General features: G+C 37.4%; 1 protein-coding gene across 1 annotated transcript in view; it reads right to left on the bottom strand.

Moving 5' to 3' along the window:
* The window catches only part of INO80 (INO80 complex ATPase subunit), a 160842-nt gene that overhangs the window by 63873 nt on the left and 80421 nt on the right, over positions 1-16548 (bottom strand). The window contains exon 24 of the mRNA XM_007940429.2: positions 1548-1688. Within this exon, the coding sequence (XP_007938620.1) occupies positions 1548-1688 (141 nt within the window). The remainder of the gene's footprint in view (positions 1-1547; positions 1689-16548) is intronic.

The following is a 16548-nucleotide window of genomic DNA, read 5'->3' as shown; positions in this document are numbered from 1 at the left end:
AAAAAATAGAATTGTGAAAACAGTAAACTTGCCAGGATGAGTAGAGAAACAAGATGAAAACATAGGAGGGTAAGAAATGTCAGCCTCTTAGAGCCTCCTGGCTAATTGAAAGTCGCCCCTTATGCAAATAGAAACCAACAAGTTGGGAGGACAGATCTTTTTTCTTTGTCTTAACCACAATCTGCCACATCTCTATTCCTGCCTCTCTCTCTTCACACACTTTTCATGGATGAAGAAGAGTGCTTTTGTTTGGCTCTGATCAACAAGGAGAGGAAAGGGAATGGACGATGTAAGCAAAGTAAATAGCCACAGGGTGCCAAGGGGAGCCTCTGCAGCAATGCTGTCAGCAATCACAGAAGCCCCCTGTTTTGATCAACAGGGTCTTAGGAAGGATCCAGACAGCTGCTCTTTTGAAACTGCAAGAGAAACTACTAATCTGCAAATAAGAGTAAGACTGCTGAATGGGGAATAAGATGCAATAATCACTGTTCAGATGGGACATACTGGTGAACCCCACCCAGTTCAGGTAGCCCTGCTTAAGAAAGTGAGAAAATACCTGACTTAGAAGTTTCTTTTTTTGGTGACAAAATGTGAAAAATGGTCCAACATATAGAAGTTTATTGATGTTACAGTGTCATGTTTCCTTTTATTATCTGGAGACTGTACTGAGGCAATAAGGCCAGATCAAATCTCTTCCTCAATCTGGCCCTCTCCTATGAAAAACCGTCAAAAACCTCAATGCAGGTGACAAACGGCTGGCTCCCTTTCCTTTTCAAATATTCCACTGCCCCTGACTTGGTTGTTAGGTGATAATCAACTTGACAGATGGCTTGTCCCAACTGTGGTTTAGAGCCTCTAACCAAATGAGGAGCTCTGATAGCATAGTGCCTAAAGCACCTGACTGCTAACCAGAAGTCTGGCAGTTCAAACCCACCAGCCACTCCTTGGAAGGAAGGTTGGGCAATCTAGTTCTATAGTGATACTGCCTCGGAAACCCAAGGAGGGGTTGCTATGAGTTGGGTCTGACTCGACAGCACATAACAACAACAACGACTAAATGAGAGGAGCAACCCAGGAGAAACATGGTCAGGGAAGAAACCACTCCTATCCACCATACGTATTCTTGAATTAACACAATCTAAGTGAGGAAGTGCTGTCTTGGGAAGGTTAAAGAATGTCGATGCTCTCTTTTGTAAGTACTGAGGAGTCACATGTTTTTCAAGGTACAAATAGCTTACCACAGTTCTATTTAAGAAATAAATCCCTTGAAAATTGGTTTATTTCTTCACATACTATTTTATCTCTTCCCAGAGCAAATTCATTTTCCATACAGCAGTTCATACACATTTTGTCTCATGACAATGACTGCATTCCCCACAAAATAACAGCTCTCTTCCCACTTCCTCCCTGTAGTAACCTCTTCCCTGTGTCCTTCCTTCCCATGCACTCCTGCCCCCTGAGCTGTCTCCCTGTGCAAACACTGACCTTCTATTCTCCCATGATTGACTGTTCCAAGTAATGTATCTACCTGATGTAATGGCACTTACTCGTGGACTGGCCACACACAAAAAAGACGGCAGCTCAGTGAGCAGGCAGCAACGAAGTGAGGAGGTAGCTGATCTCCGCTGATAGATGACCTGATCTGAGTAGCCACTCACTGCTTTACAGTGGCTGCTGAAAACAAGAGACTACAAAACAAAAATGCAAGTTAGTGCCATTGGTAATTATATTTGATGTAAGTAAAATGGGAAAAAATACCACATATTAAACATCTGATTTAAAGACCTTTTTCCTATTAATACAGTGAATACTATTATTTCTAATAAACAATTAACCACTAATTAGAACCAAGTACATAAAAACAAACAAACAAAAACCAAATTCACTGCCATTGAGTCGAATCCGACTCATAGCAACCCCTCCTTGGGTTTCCAAGGTGGTATTTCTATGTAAGTATATTGCCCAATCTTCCTTCCAAGGAGTAGCTGGTGGGTTTGAACCACCAGCCTTAAGTACATAATACAGTCAAAGATATATATGTCATTTCTACTCTACCTTTTATGAATGAGATATTGTCAGTTATAAAAAGGAATGGCAAAACTTTCATTAGATAAAATTATGTGTGTGTGAAACCTTGGTTCAGGTATGTTTTACTACAGATGCAAACTCATGTCTTAAGTTCAAAATAATGACCAATTTCTTTCCTTTTTTTTTTTTTTAAATAATTTTTATTGTGATTTGGGTGAAAGTTTACAGAGCAAATTCATTTTCCATACAGCAATTCATACACATTTTGTCTCATGACATTGACTGCAATTCCCCACAAAGGACAGCTCTCTTTCCACTTCCTCCCTGTAGTTACCTCTTCCCTGTGTCCTTCCCGCCCATGTACTCCCGCCCCCCAGCTGTCTCCCTGTGCAAACACTGCCCTGTTCTCCCATGATTGACTGCTCCAAGTAATGTACCTACCTGATGTAATGTTCACCCCATATGCCTGTCTACTGTTTGGCTAGAAGCCAAGGAGTGAGTTCAATTCCAGACCTAAGCATGGCTAGGGGCACAGTCTCTAGGGTCTCAACAGACTCTGTCAGACCAGCAAACCTAGCCTTTTTTTTTTTTTTTAAACGATTTTGAGTTTTGTTCCACAATGTTCTCCCACTCTATCCAGGATCTCTGCACTGATCCCACTCCAAGTGGTTGACAGACCAGTAACATTTTGTTCTTCAATTTTCTTTAAAGCAGATCTGTTTAGCATCATGTTTATGTACCAATACAGTATAGTTTTAGCAAGGTTACTTGTTCTATATATTTGGTGACATCAATACAAGTGGTCAGAAACAGAAAACAAATCTTAAGTTCGTCTACCTGACCACCATTTTAAAAATACAGATTCTTCATTAATACCAAAATACATTTTAAAAGATTTCACAGTTGATGTTAAAGATTCCATTTACAACCCATTAACATGAAAGATTTTAAATACAGAATTTTCATATATAAAGAACTCCTCAGTAAGATTAGTGTTCCTATGTCAGAGATGCAGAAATTCTTTCTTCCATGCAATGTTAGGCATTTTACCTCTGTATATTCTGTTTCCCTTTCAAGTGTTCCCTAATTATACCTTTGGATCTTCATTCATGATTACTTCACTTATTTGTTTTACTGGTTTCTCAAAAAAGGCAGGTTGATATCTGCATAAATAAGCTTATGGATAAAGATGACACACAAGGTAGTCTACACACTTCTTGTAAGATCAAGAAAACAAACTCTAAGATCAGAACACAACCAGGCCCCTGTGTAGGAAAATAAGTTATAATTCTGGTACCCAAAGTTTCCAGTAACAAATCTCAAGACTTCTTTGCTCAGAACATTATTCTGCTCCTTTCATACCAGCCTGCTTTATATCAGGTTTTAATCATTCCCCCAAATAAATGGGTTCTTTAGGATCACAGTTTCAGAGATTCAAACCAAAAATTAAAGTCACTGCTATCAAGTCAATTCTGACTCACAGAGACCCCCATTGGGTTACCAAGGCTGTAAATCTTTATAGAAGCAGACTGCCTCATCTTTCTTCCACAGAGCAGCTGGTGGGTTGGAACTACTGACTTTTTGGTCAGCAGCCAAATGCCTTAACCACTAATCACCAGAGCTCCTTCAAATTGCCTAATAGGACATATATATCATTACCTGCTTTCATGAAGCAATCAACATCTTCTAAATCATGGTCATAAACAAACTGAAAGGCTTTCACTGTTTTTCTAGTACAGTTGGGCTCCATCTTCATTGGTTTCTAATCCCACAGCATGGGAATTTATATAATACTTTATTACAATGCTGTACCCATGTACCTTTGACGTGTTTGGCCTCTTTCTCTAGATGTTGAGGTCCATGTCTTATCCAGAAAAGAATTTTAACCTTGAGTTCCTCAGCAACATTTGTGTTCTCATCTTTACAATGGCTAGCATCTACTTTATTTGTCCCCCTATGTTTATGTCCATTTTTATATGAATGAATGCCTAGTATGAGGGTCGTCATGAAGACTATTATGCTGGTGTCATCCTGCTCTTCAAATACCGAATAGCTTAGGAAAATGACAAAACAAACAAACAAACAAACCTATTGCTTATTCATAGGTCAAGGTAAAAATTTTAGTTAAATTTTTTTGTTTCCCAAAAATATACTTCTGACATCAGTTGTCTTGCCCGTTCCTGGTAGGTGGAGAGAGATGATACAAATATGGCAACTATTGCTTCTCTCAACCTGCTGCAAAGCAGTTAAGGGCTGTTAGCTGAGCTGGGACATCCAATGCCACCCAGACCACTCCTGAGCAGGAGGCTGAGACAGCAGCAGTAGCTGATGTAAACACTTTTGAATTCTTTACTAACTTCTAAAGAGAATACCTAAACAATGTCTTAGAGATCTCTTCAAGTCATGCTCATTTTGAATATTCTGAAATGGTAAAATTCAGCAGAAGAGAGCTTCTTACTTCATCCTAAGAGCATAAAGATAGAAGATGAAAGAATGAACATTTCCTTCAATTATTCTCTTCAACACTGTAGTCATTATAGCATTCACTGTAGTAAGTCCTCTTATATTATTTGTGACAATATGTTATGTGTGATACCTTTCTGGAAAACATATGCCTGGCGATAATTTTATTTCCAACGGAACTAGGTTAATTGTGTTCTTATTGGAAGTTAAAGTGCTTTGAGCTTTCTGATTCCAGATTTTAAAAAAAGTAATTCACTAGTTCAAAATATTCAACATACTGCCTTAGCTTTAAAGAAACTTTAAAGCTCAAAACATTTTACTCAATTAACAATTTTCTCTTAACATTGGTTCTATCAAATCTTCCTTAGTACAGGTAGTCCTTAGAAATACAGCTTTACATACTAAAGTGAGCTGTTAAGACACTGCTAGATCCGGAAAATTTTAATATTTGAAACAGAAGAACATAAAGGACACCTCAAACATCATTGTATAGGATGCTTGGGGATAGGGGTAGAGAAGATAGCTCAGTGCTTCTTTGGTTTATTTTGGCCAAAAACAAATTAGAAATAGAGAAACAGAATACACATTACACTACGGGTGATGTGACTTGGTTATAATGCAGTCACAGCTTTTGCTATTCTGCTGTCCCTTTTTCTCATGCTTCTAAATGTCTCAATACCCGGTAGGCACTGGCAGCTGTGTATGTCTTGCTGCCAACACTACAATGTGCATATAGTAGAGAAGTTAGCTTTTTGTAAAGAGTCTTTTGGCACCATGTAAAGGTCTCAAGTGAAAATAAGTAGGCCAGGATGATAGGCCCCACAGCTGCACACTCCTTACCACAGTGAAGCATAGAAAACACACCCATGTTTTTCCCTCAGATACAGGGCCCATGCTTTGTTTTCCACGTCTTGTTTAAAATTAAAAAGAATACTTATGTTAAAAGTAGGTCGTCTTCATTTAGAAACGAATTTTCTGCTTCTGTTCTTAAAGAACATGTCAAACTTAAGATATAGAGTAAAGGTCTCACTTTAAATGAAAGGGAGCAATGTTTATAGATCAAATGTTAATACTTTACAAATTCTATTTTCACAGATATTTAAAGTGACCAAACAAAAAGGAAGAAAATAAAATACAGAAAACCTCTGAACACAATGGCTTCTCAGAGCTTTCTACAAGGGGCGTTGGCAGCTCTCACGATCTCAGGAAATGAAGACAGATATAGATACTGTAGCTGAAAATTAACATTTAGCGGAAGAGTTTTCAAAAACTTCCTGTTTGGGGATTCTTCATTAATAGCCAGTTAATAGAGAATAATGTTTAAAATTTAAACATACACCACTTAAAAAAAAAAAAACCTTTATGCTTAGATCCTTTTGTATACTTTAAATTGCAAAATCTGAAATGCCCTCAATTTCTGAGCTACTCACTACACACTCACTAGAGTTATAGAGTGTATAAAGCTTTCAACACATACCATGCTTAAGTAGACCATTACCATGACAACAGTCTCACTGAGATGAAGCCAGAGGATGGAATCAACACTGGTACTCTGTTTCTGCCAACTATCATTTCTAATGTGACATTCAATTGGATACAGTCTAAAATCTGTTTGGTACCCAAAAAGATGACTAAGTTGTACATAGAATTACAGAGGTTATGGTTTTTATCTTTACCCTTCTTAACAACAACAAAAGATTAAGGTTTATTATCTGTGAGCCTTGTATTTCTTACCCACTACAAAACAGAATAAGGACGGACCTCTGGCTAGAGCACCATAGGGAAGAGGGGCGAGGTGGTTGTGGGCGAGAATGAATTTACGAATGAACTGTGCTGAACAAAAATTTCTTCCTGAAATTCTCCCAGTAAAGCAGGGTGGAACATAGGGAACAACCTTTTCACACAAGAATCACAAGATAAGGAAATTATCAGAGAAGCATTCACAAGTTAAAAGATTTAAAAGATCCTAAACTTTTGGACTAAAACACCCATAGGTGTCAAATGATCTGTGTCCTTAGCCTAGTTTAGTCTGCTCCATGGTGTTTATGCATATCCCAAAACTAGGAATATTGAGAATGTCACTTCCTTGAATTCTTTAACACAGAACTGACATTTGACATTTATTGCAGGGTGAGACAAGGATTTTACAGTTGCAATGGGAAAAAAAGAACTTCTCACTGTCCAGATTCATTCATATCCATGAGAATATGCTGAGGGGATTGGATTAGACTGCTGAATAGGGCTTGGGTAGTATGTGATCTGAGACAGCTTGTCAAGAACAAGAAGTCCACATGTAGCTAAGTCAGCACTCATTATTTGTCTCCTCAGAGAAATAAGAACAAGCTTTATTTAGGATATTGGCTCCTGGAACAGTATCTACTAATTTTACTGTGGCAAAATGTATATAACAAAATTTCCTATTTTAAACATTTTTTAAGTGGAATTAATTACATCACCCCAAACAGAAACTCAGTGCCCCTTCAGCATAACTCCTATTCCCTCCTCCTCATTGCTCCTGATAACCAATTAACTTTTTTTTTCTCCATACATTTGCATAATGTAAATATTCTGATGCTCCCTCCTTTAAATTTTAGCATTTCTTTGTCTCTTCTCTCAGGCCTATGTATCTATCTGGGAACAGGCTCACACTTTACTTTTAAGACTGATCTGGAACATGGAATCTGGGTTCAGTTTCACTTACATGTTTTTGCCATCAAAATCTTGAAACATAGTTTGTGCTCATTTTGTATATTAAAATAAGGTTACTCCACTTCCTAGTACTACAAATGAAAGCAAAACAAAGAGTTGGAGAAACGGTCTCTCTTACGCACTACGTTTATGAATAACCAAAGTTACATAATCAGAACTAAGCTGCCAAATCAAATAAACATGCAAGATATAGAATATAATAGAGCATGGAGTGAAACAAATCTTGCTCACAATATGAATTTGTGACATTTGAATACTTGTTGAAGATTAAAGCCAGGTATCACACTGCACTGTATTTAATATTTTCCCCAGCTGATATTTGCTAAGGTTAATAAAACTGTGATTAAAAAAATAGGTAACACTGAAAGCCAGGAGCAATTCCAAAATCCCTTCCAGCTTAAGAACTTTCATGGTACCATAGTTAAAACCCATTTATAGCCTTAGCCAAAATTTCAGAACAGAGAATACCGAAACATTCTTTATGATTAGGTAGCTAACATAACGGCATCAGAATGACTGTAAAAGGACTCAATAGTTTAAAGGCAGATCCACAAATTCTTTGATAAACACCTCCCTTCAAAAGGTAGAGCCTAATTAATTTCCCTCTTCTTGAGTGTGGGCTGGGTTTGTTTGTTGTGTGGCATCAAATTGATTCCAACTCCTAGTGACCATATAAGACAACTGAGTAGAATTACCCCATAGTTTCCCAGGCTGTAATCTTTATGGGAGCACATAATCATGTCTCTTGTCTCATGGAGCCGCTGGCCATAAAAGGCATTGTGGCTTCCTCCTGTCTCTTGGAAAAGTCAGATGTCATGCCAAGAGGACATTCAAACAGCCCTATGGACAAGTCTACATGGTAAGGGAACCAAGGCCTCCTGCCAAAGGCAAGCTAGAACTTGCCAGACATGTGAGTAAGGTACGTTGGAAGCAGACCCTCAGCCCCAGTGAAGCTTTCAGATAACTGCAATCTTAGGTAAAATCTTGACTACAACTGTCCAGAATAGTTTTGTTGCCCTAAAAATCTCCCGTGCTTCACCTATTCCTCCTTTAACACCTTCCCCTGAACTTCTGATGTTGTCACTGTCACTTTTCCAAAATGTCGTATGTTGTTGTTAGGTGCTGAGTTGATTTCAACTCACAGTGACCTCATGTGACAGAGCAGAACTGCCACATAGGATTTTTTAGGCTGTGATCTTGAAGGAACAGGCTGTTCTGTCTTTCTCCTGCAGAGCTGCTTGAGTGGGTGTGAACTGCCAACATTTCAGTTAACGGTGAGAGCTTAACTGGTGCGTCACCAGGTCTCCTTTTAGGATGTCATATAGTTGTAACTATATAGTATGTAGCCTTTTCAGACTAGCTTCTTTCACTTAGTAAGATGCATTGAAGGTTCCTACATGTCTTTTTTTTTCTGGTTTGAAAGCTCATTTCTTTTTTAATGCTGAATAGTTTCCCATTGCATGGATGTACCATAGTCTGTTTATCCTTTCTTCTACTGAGGGACATCTTAGTTGCTTTCTATTTTTGGAAATTATGAATAAAGCTGCTATAAACATTCATACGCAGGTTTTCAATTCATTTGGGTAGATACCTAGGAACATGGACACTGGATTATATGGTAAGACTGCGTTTAGCTTTGTAATAAACTGGCACACTATCTTCCAAAGTGGCTGTACCTTTTTGCATTCCTACCAACAATGAATGAGAGTTCCAGTTGCTCCAGATCCCTTGCCAGCATTTGGTGTTGCTAGTGTTCTATAACTTAGTTATTCCAATAGGTATGCAGGTGCTCTAGTGACACTGTGGTTAAAGCACTGGTCTGCTAACCAAAAGGTCAGCAGTTCAAACTTGCCAGCTACTCTGTGGGAGAAAGATGAGGAAGTCAGTCTGCTTCCATAAAGATTTATAGCCTTAGAAACTCTATGCAGCAGTTCTACTCTGTCCTATAGGATCGCTATGAGTCAGAATCAACTAGATGACAGTGGGGTAATAGGTATGTAGTAGTATCTTATTTAATTTTTAATTTTCTAATGACATACAATGTTGAGCATCTTTTCATGTGCTTATGTGCTGTGTGTGTTGTTGTTGCTGTTGTTATGTGCTGTTGAGTCGGACCCGACTCATAGCGACCCCTCCTTGGGTTTCTGAGGCGGTATCACTACAGAAGTAGATTGCCCAACCTTCCTTCCTAGGAGTGCCTGGTGGGTTTGAACCGCCAGCCTTCTGGTTAGCAGTCAAGTGCTTAGGCACTGCGCTACCAGAGCTCATAACCATGTGTGTATCTTCTTTAATGAGGTATCTACTTAGGTCTTTTGCCTATTTTTAAAATTGAGTTGGTATGTTACGTTATCTAGTTCTCCTATAACAGAAATACCACAAGTGGATGGCTTTAACAAACAGAAATTTCTTTTCTCAGTTTCTTTCTAGAAGGCTAAAAGTACGAATCCAGGGCACCAGCTCTAGGGTATGCCTTTCTCACTCTGTTGGCTCTAGGGGAAGGTCCTTGTCTCCTTTCAGTATTTGTGGGCCTGGCATTCTTTAGAGATCTCAACGTGTCCTGGCATTAACCTTGCTTGAGTCTAGGAGATTTCAAGTACAGGGACCATGGGTCCAAAGGAGGTGCTCCACTCCTAGCTCTTTCTTGGTGTCTTGGAAGTAGCAAGTCCCTCTTTTCTGCTCCCTTCTTTCTTCTTCTAACTCTTATAAGAGAAAAGGTGATGTAGGCCACAACCTACGGAAACTTCCCTTAATCAGATAAGGGCTATAGCAAGAATAAGGATGTTAAATCCCACTCTAATGCTTTTACATCAGATCAGGGCTGATCATATCAGATCACACCAAGGGGAGATGATTACATCATTACATAACTGTCACATTACATCATTACTTAACTGCCAAACCACCAAAAATCATGGCCCAGTAACAGTGACACATATTTTTGGGGAACACAATTCAACCTATGATAGTTGGTTTTTATGTTACATTTTTAAGCATTATTTTATATTTTGGGTACAAGTCCTTGATCAGGTTATGTGTCTTACAAGCATTTTCTCAGTCTGTGGCTTATCTTTTCATTCTCTTAGCTTGAATTATCTTTTCTTTCCGCTATCATTTAAAAGCAAAGTTTTTAGTAAATGATTCTGTCACTTTGTTCAAACTTTTTTTCTCTCTCAACATTTTATTATGGTTTGAGTGGAAGTTTACAGAGCACATTATTTCCCATTCAACAATTTATACACATTTTGTTTCATGTTATTAGTTGCAATCTCCTCAATGTAATGGCACTTTTCCCACTTCCTCCCTGAGTTACCCATTCCATCTGCCCATCTTTCCTGCCTCTTCCTGCCTTCTGTTTTTGGACACACATTGCCTTTTGGTCTTGTATGGTTGATTCTTCCAAGGAATCTGTTCCTCATGGATGTTAATGTTCACTTTATAGGCCTGTGTACTGTTTGGCTGAAAGATGATCCCTGGTGAACCATTTTTAGTTTGTGTGTGTATTTAAATATGTGCATGAATGATTTTTCCTCCTACTAGAAGGCAGGGTCCATGACTTGATAACATACCTTGCCCACAGTAGACACTGTGGTGTGTAGTGACATATTTATAAATAGCATCAATTACATGTCCTTTTATTTCTGCTGAACTACTTTGATGATGTGAGGCTATTCTGAAGGTCGCATGGAGTAGGTAAAAAAAAAAAAAAAAGGAGCACTGACAACCTATAACCACTGTGCCAAGATCACATTCCACCACTGCAGTTCATTCAGTCAACAAGCTCTGAATATACAACACACTCTCATATACAAGCCCTATCCACTCAATTCCATTTGTCCACTGGGATCAACCAACTGAAAACTCCTCGAGAAACTGTTTTGATTTGAAAGGCAGTTGTATGAAGAAGAAAAAGAAGTATTCTCTCCAGTAAACACTGCATCTCTCCACAGGTTCTATTCACTATCACCATTTCCCTATTTAACTAAGTCTGTTTTACTGTCAAGGTAGTAATTTCCAAAGTAAGCATAAATATGCTTCATAATGTAAATAATATCAATGTTTATATTATGTATAATTTTAGATAAAATAACCTACAGGTATTGGGAAAGTGGATTAAGAATGTTTTAGTAACAGGACGAAAATCCAAAACCAAACCAATTGCTATGGAGTTGATTCCAACTCACGGCAACCCTACAGGACAGAGTAGAACTGCACCATAGGGTTTCTAAGGCTGTAAATCTTTATGGACGCAGACTGCCTCATCTTTCTCCAGTGGAGCAGCTAATGGGTTTGAACCACTGACCTTTTAGTTAGCAGTTGAGTGCTTGAATCACTGCATCACCAGAGCTCCTTAGTAACAGGGGTACATGACCAAAAATATTTGGTGACCAATGGCCTACACTATTTAGATTGCTGAAAAATGGAATTAGAATGTGTATGAAAATGCAAAAGGCTAATATAATCAAGGCAATACTGAAAGAAAATCAAGCTAGAGGACTTGATTTAAGACTAATTAAGACTAACAGATTTAAGACTTATTACGAGCCTACAGTTATTAGGTTATAGTAGTACTGATTCTAGGAGCTCTGGTGGCATAGTGCCTAAGGCACTTGATGGCTAACCAGAAGGCTGGTGGTTCAAACCCACCAGCCACTCCTCAGAAGGAAGATTGGGCAATCTACTTCTGTAGTGATACCACCTGGGAAAGCCAAGGAAGGGTCGCTATGAGTTGGATCTGACTTGACCGAAGTAAATTTGGTTTTTGTTTTTAGTACTGATTCAAGGCTAGACAAATGGTACAATGGAGCAGAGTAAGTCCAGAAACAGACCCATACATACAGATACCTGTTTTTATAACTGAAGTACAGTATAATAAGGATGATCTTTTCAATAAATGGAGTGGGTCAAAAGGGCATCTACAATATGTATGAAAAAAGACAGCCCTTACCCCACACACCACACAAACATTATAGATCTGTGAAGGGTAAATCAAGAAAACGTTTTAAGAAAAATATAGAGGACTATCTTCATGACCTCACTGTAGGCAAAGATTTCTTTAAGAGGCAATAAAAATGTTAACTATTCATCAAAAGACATCATCAAGACAGTGAAAAAGAGTTGAAGATACGTGCAACACATACAGAACTAATATCCAGAATATATTAGGAATGACAACTCAGTAAGAAAAATCAGACAACCCATTAGGAAAGTAAGCAAGGGACTTGAAAGAATAAGTATTTCATAACAGAAGTTAGCCAAAAAGCCAGTAAACCTAAGAAAGGGTATTCAGTATCATTATTCATGAAGGAAATGCAGTTTAAAATCACAATGAGAGATCACTACAACAAACCAAACCAAACCAAACCTACTGCCATCAAGTCAAATCTGATTATAGCGACTCTTTACATCCAAAATCCACTTATCAAATCAATTCCAACGCACAGCAACCCCCTGGGGTTTCTAAGGCTGTAAATCTTTATGGAAGCTGCTGCCTCATCTTCCTCATGCAGAGCAGCTGGTGGGTTTAAACCACTGACCTTCTGGTTAGTAGCCAATGCTTAACCCACTGCAGCATCAGAACTCCCTAACCTTTTACACAGAAGGGCTAAAATAAAGGCAAATAGACAATACCACATTCTGGGAAGAATGTGGAGTAAATGGAACTCTCATATACAATGTTAATGAGAGTAAAAATTGGTACAAGTGCTTTAGAAAACTGTTTGGCAGTATCTATTAAAGATGAACATGTATATAATCTATGCTGAAGCAATTTTACTTCTAGATATACCTCCCCCAATGCATATGAATATTCATGAAAAGGCATGCATAGTAATGTTAATAGCAGCACTACTTGTAATAACAAAAATTGGAAACCATGCAAATATTTGCCTACAGTAACTCTTGGGGGGATTACAGAGGAAAAATGGCTAGAAGTAAAAAGGGTTAAAAGTGTTAATGTATTAGAATATATTAATAATATATTATGTCTACTAGTTCTCTTTAGCTCTATAATCTATTTGACTAGTCATCTACCTACAGAAGGAAAAAAAACTGGAGCTAAGCACCTTTTCAGTGCTTTTTTTTTTTCCCTATCTCCTTCAAGTTTTAAAGACAATTCCACCTTTGTACAGTGGCCTTTTTCTAATCTTTCAAGATTTTTCTTCTCCTTCTTGGCTTTCTAATTCACCACAAAAGTAACAGCAAATACTCCTCAATTAATATTTTCAGAATTCTTGCTTAAAACAGTGAGAATGGGTACAGGTTTTCTGTGAAAATAAAACAATTTGCTTTCTGATTCCATAGTACTAAGAATCCTAAGGAGCTTTGGTAGCGTAGTGCCTAAAGGCACTTGACTGCTAACCAGAAGGCTAGCGGTTCAAACCCACCAGCCACTCCTCGGAAGGAAGATGGGGCAATCTACTTCTGTAGTCATACTGCCTCGGAAACCCAAGGCGGGATTGCTATGAGTCCGGTCTGACTTGACAGCACATAACAACAACACAACAAGAATCTTAAGCAAAAGTATCTCCTATAAGATTTGTAAATTGTATTAACAATGCCAGAAATATTTCTGTAGACTGTGAAGGCAGGAAACAAGTCATACAAGCAATGAAAGGTCACAAAGCACAAAGCATAGGAATATGAATTTATGCCACATAAAGCAATATAATGAAAAAAAAAAAATCCAAGATCTTGCATTTAAAACTACCGGAACAATTAAAACATAGGCACAATAGACATTACTAAAGTCTCAGCACTGCTGTCCATAACTGATGGCTTATAGTTTTAAAAGGCTCATTTGTCAACCTCACATATCTTTTAAAGCTGTAAATTTGCAGTATCAGCGTAGGCTATGAAATTTGGAAGCTTGGTTATAATATATATATTTGTATGCTAATATGTCTCAATTTTTACTGTATACTCTTAACAAATTTTGGAAATCTGTTCTAAAGGATGTCTAAAATGTCTTTTTCTACTGTACGTAAAACAGACAAAACTTATGTCCTTGAGAGAAATGTTTCTTAGAAAATCCACAGGTCTCCCAAAACACATTTAGAAGTCCAGAGAAACCAGTGTGAGAAACAGTACATAATGATGCTGGGTATATTTTAACAAAGTCATTCTTGGGGGATAGTTGTCATAATAAATTACTCACTCGATTTAGAGTCAGTTGGTTCTTTCAAACTTGCTTATCTTTATTTATGCTACCTTTGAAAACCAGGGACATATATATACCAAAATGAACTGAGACAGACAGATGGACCTCCACTGCTAACTACATACTAAGGTAACTCTGCAATGAAATGTGTGAACTGTTCACTGACCAGCTTCTGAACTTCCTTCTCATATTCAGAAAGTCAGATTCTTCCCTCAAGACCCCAAAGGTACAGTTCTTTCCTTACTATGAAAAAACTGTCCAGAATCTTTACATGGTGACTCTCTTTATCTCACCTCATGATGTATTCAGTTGCTTCATTAAATCATTTTAGCAGGTTATAATCAATAGTCTTAAAAAATAAATATAATAAATCAGATTGTACTGCATATAAATGTAAGCTTTATTTTGTGAATATTTTGTTTTATATATGTACGTATGTACATGTTTTTATGACAAACTTTCAACTACCCATGGCCCACTGGCTCAATACCTCTACATATATTCTAAACCAAGAACAAATATCTACCCACAATAAAGAGAAGAAGATCAAGGAGGAAATGGAAGTGAATCTAACTTCAATTAAGTCTACTTTGGGATTTCATTACTAATTTCCTATACAGTATATTAGTTATGTCTGAATTTCTTAAACGATTCATTAATTGCATGAAAGGACTTCACTAAGGAAATACTCTCAACACATCACTGTATTTTCAGAAAAACCACTAAAAATACAAGCAATAAATGATGCATATCTTCAAGTGTTAAATAAGATGCAGGCTTAAATACTTGGAAGAATAGTGCTTTCCTGTACTAAAAATAACTAGTATACATTTATGATAGTAGTAATATACATTACTAAATTTAAGAGCTGAGAAGAGCAATCAGTCTGAAGGAGGATAAGCAACTCCTCCAAGACAGATTTGCTTGTTTTTCTAGTAGTCCATGGTACATTCAATATTCTTTGCCAACAGCACAATTCAAATGTATCAATTCTGATGCAGTCTTCCTTATTTGTTGTCTAGCTTGCACATGCATATAAAGCTATTCAAAATACCATGGCCTGAATCAGGCACATCTTAGTCTTCAAAGACACATCACTATTTTGCAGCAGATTTGCCCAACACAATATGTCACTGATTATTTAGTGTACAGAGGGCAAAGAACAGAATCAAAAACAACAACAAAAAAATCCTAGCTTCCAAACCTTTTTATGTAGCTCAAAGGATATACAGACTGCCTTTCCTCTTCTCAAAACTTTCCAATGTTACTCATATCACTCAGAATGAAAACCAAACCCTTAGTAATGACATATGAAGCCCCATGTGATCTGAACATATATCTCTGACCTCATTTTTTGTCACACACATACCCTTATCTATTCTGCAATAGCCAATAATTGTTTGAAACAGTGCTTCACATCATTACTTTCCATCAACATGTAATTTAAAACCACAACAAGATGCAAATACAAATTAATAAAAATAGCTACAATTAAAAGGACTAATAATATCAAGTTTTTTTGGGGTATTTTTTTTTCTCTGGTTTTGGTTTAATAATACCAAGTATTGGAGAAAGTGCAGAACTTCAAATTTTGCACATTGGTAGTGGGAGTGCAAATTTGTAAAACCACTCTGGGAAAATGTTCGGCAGCAGCTACTAAAACTAAATATATATATACCTGATCATTTAGCAATTTCATTCCCGGATATAAACCCCCCCAAAATTAGTGCTCACAACCACCAAAAGACATGTATAAGATAGGGCATAGCAATTTTATTCATAATAGCCCCAAACTGGAAACAACCCCAAATGCCCACCAATATTGGAATAGACAGATTATATTCTTTTCAGACAAATACTTCATGGCAATAAAAAGAACAAATGACTGCTACATGTAACACGGATGAATCTCACAGAAATAATACTGAATGAAAGAAGCTAGATACAAAAGAGAACATGTCGGATAATTCCATTTATACGAACTTCAAAAATAGGCAAAAATAATCTATAGTGATAGCAAGAGAACAGTGATTACCTTTGCTTGTTTTGAACTAGAAGTATTAGATACGGTACTGGAAATGTTTTATATATATATTTTTTACCTGTGGTAAATATATGTTGTTCATGCTTTTAGGTGCCGTCAAGTTGGCTCTGACTAATAGTGACCCTATACTTCCGCAGTGATAACTGCC

This window comes from Orycteropus afer, unplaced genomic scaffold (assembly GCF_000298275.1).
Source record: "Orycteropus afer afer isolate SDZICR_OR568_19922 unplaced genomic scaffold, OryAfe1.0 scaffold00068, whole genome shotgun sequence".
NCBI classification, from domain to species: Eukaryota; Metazoa; Chordata; class Mammalia; order Tubulidentata; family Orycteropodidae; genus Orycteropus; species Orycteropus afer.
The sequence above is the reverse complement of the archived record's forward strand: the minus strand, read 5'-3'. Positions and strand labels throughout refer to the sequence as shown.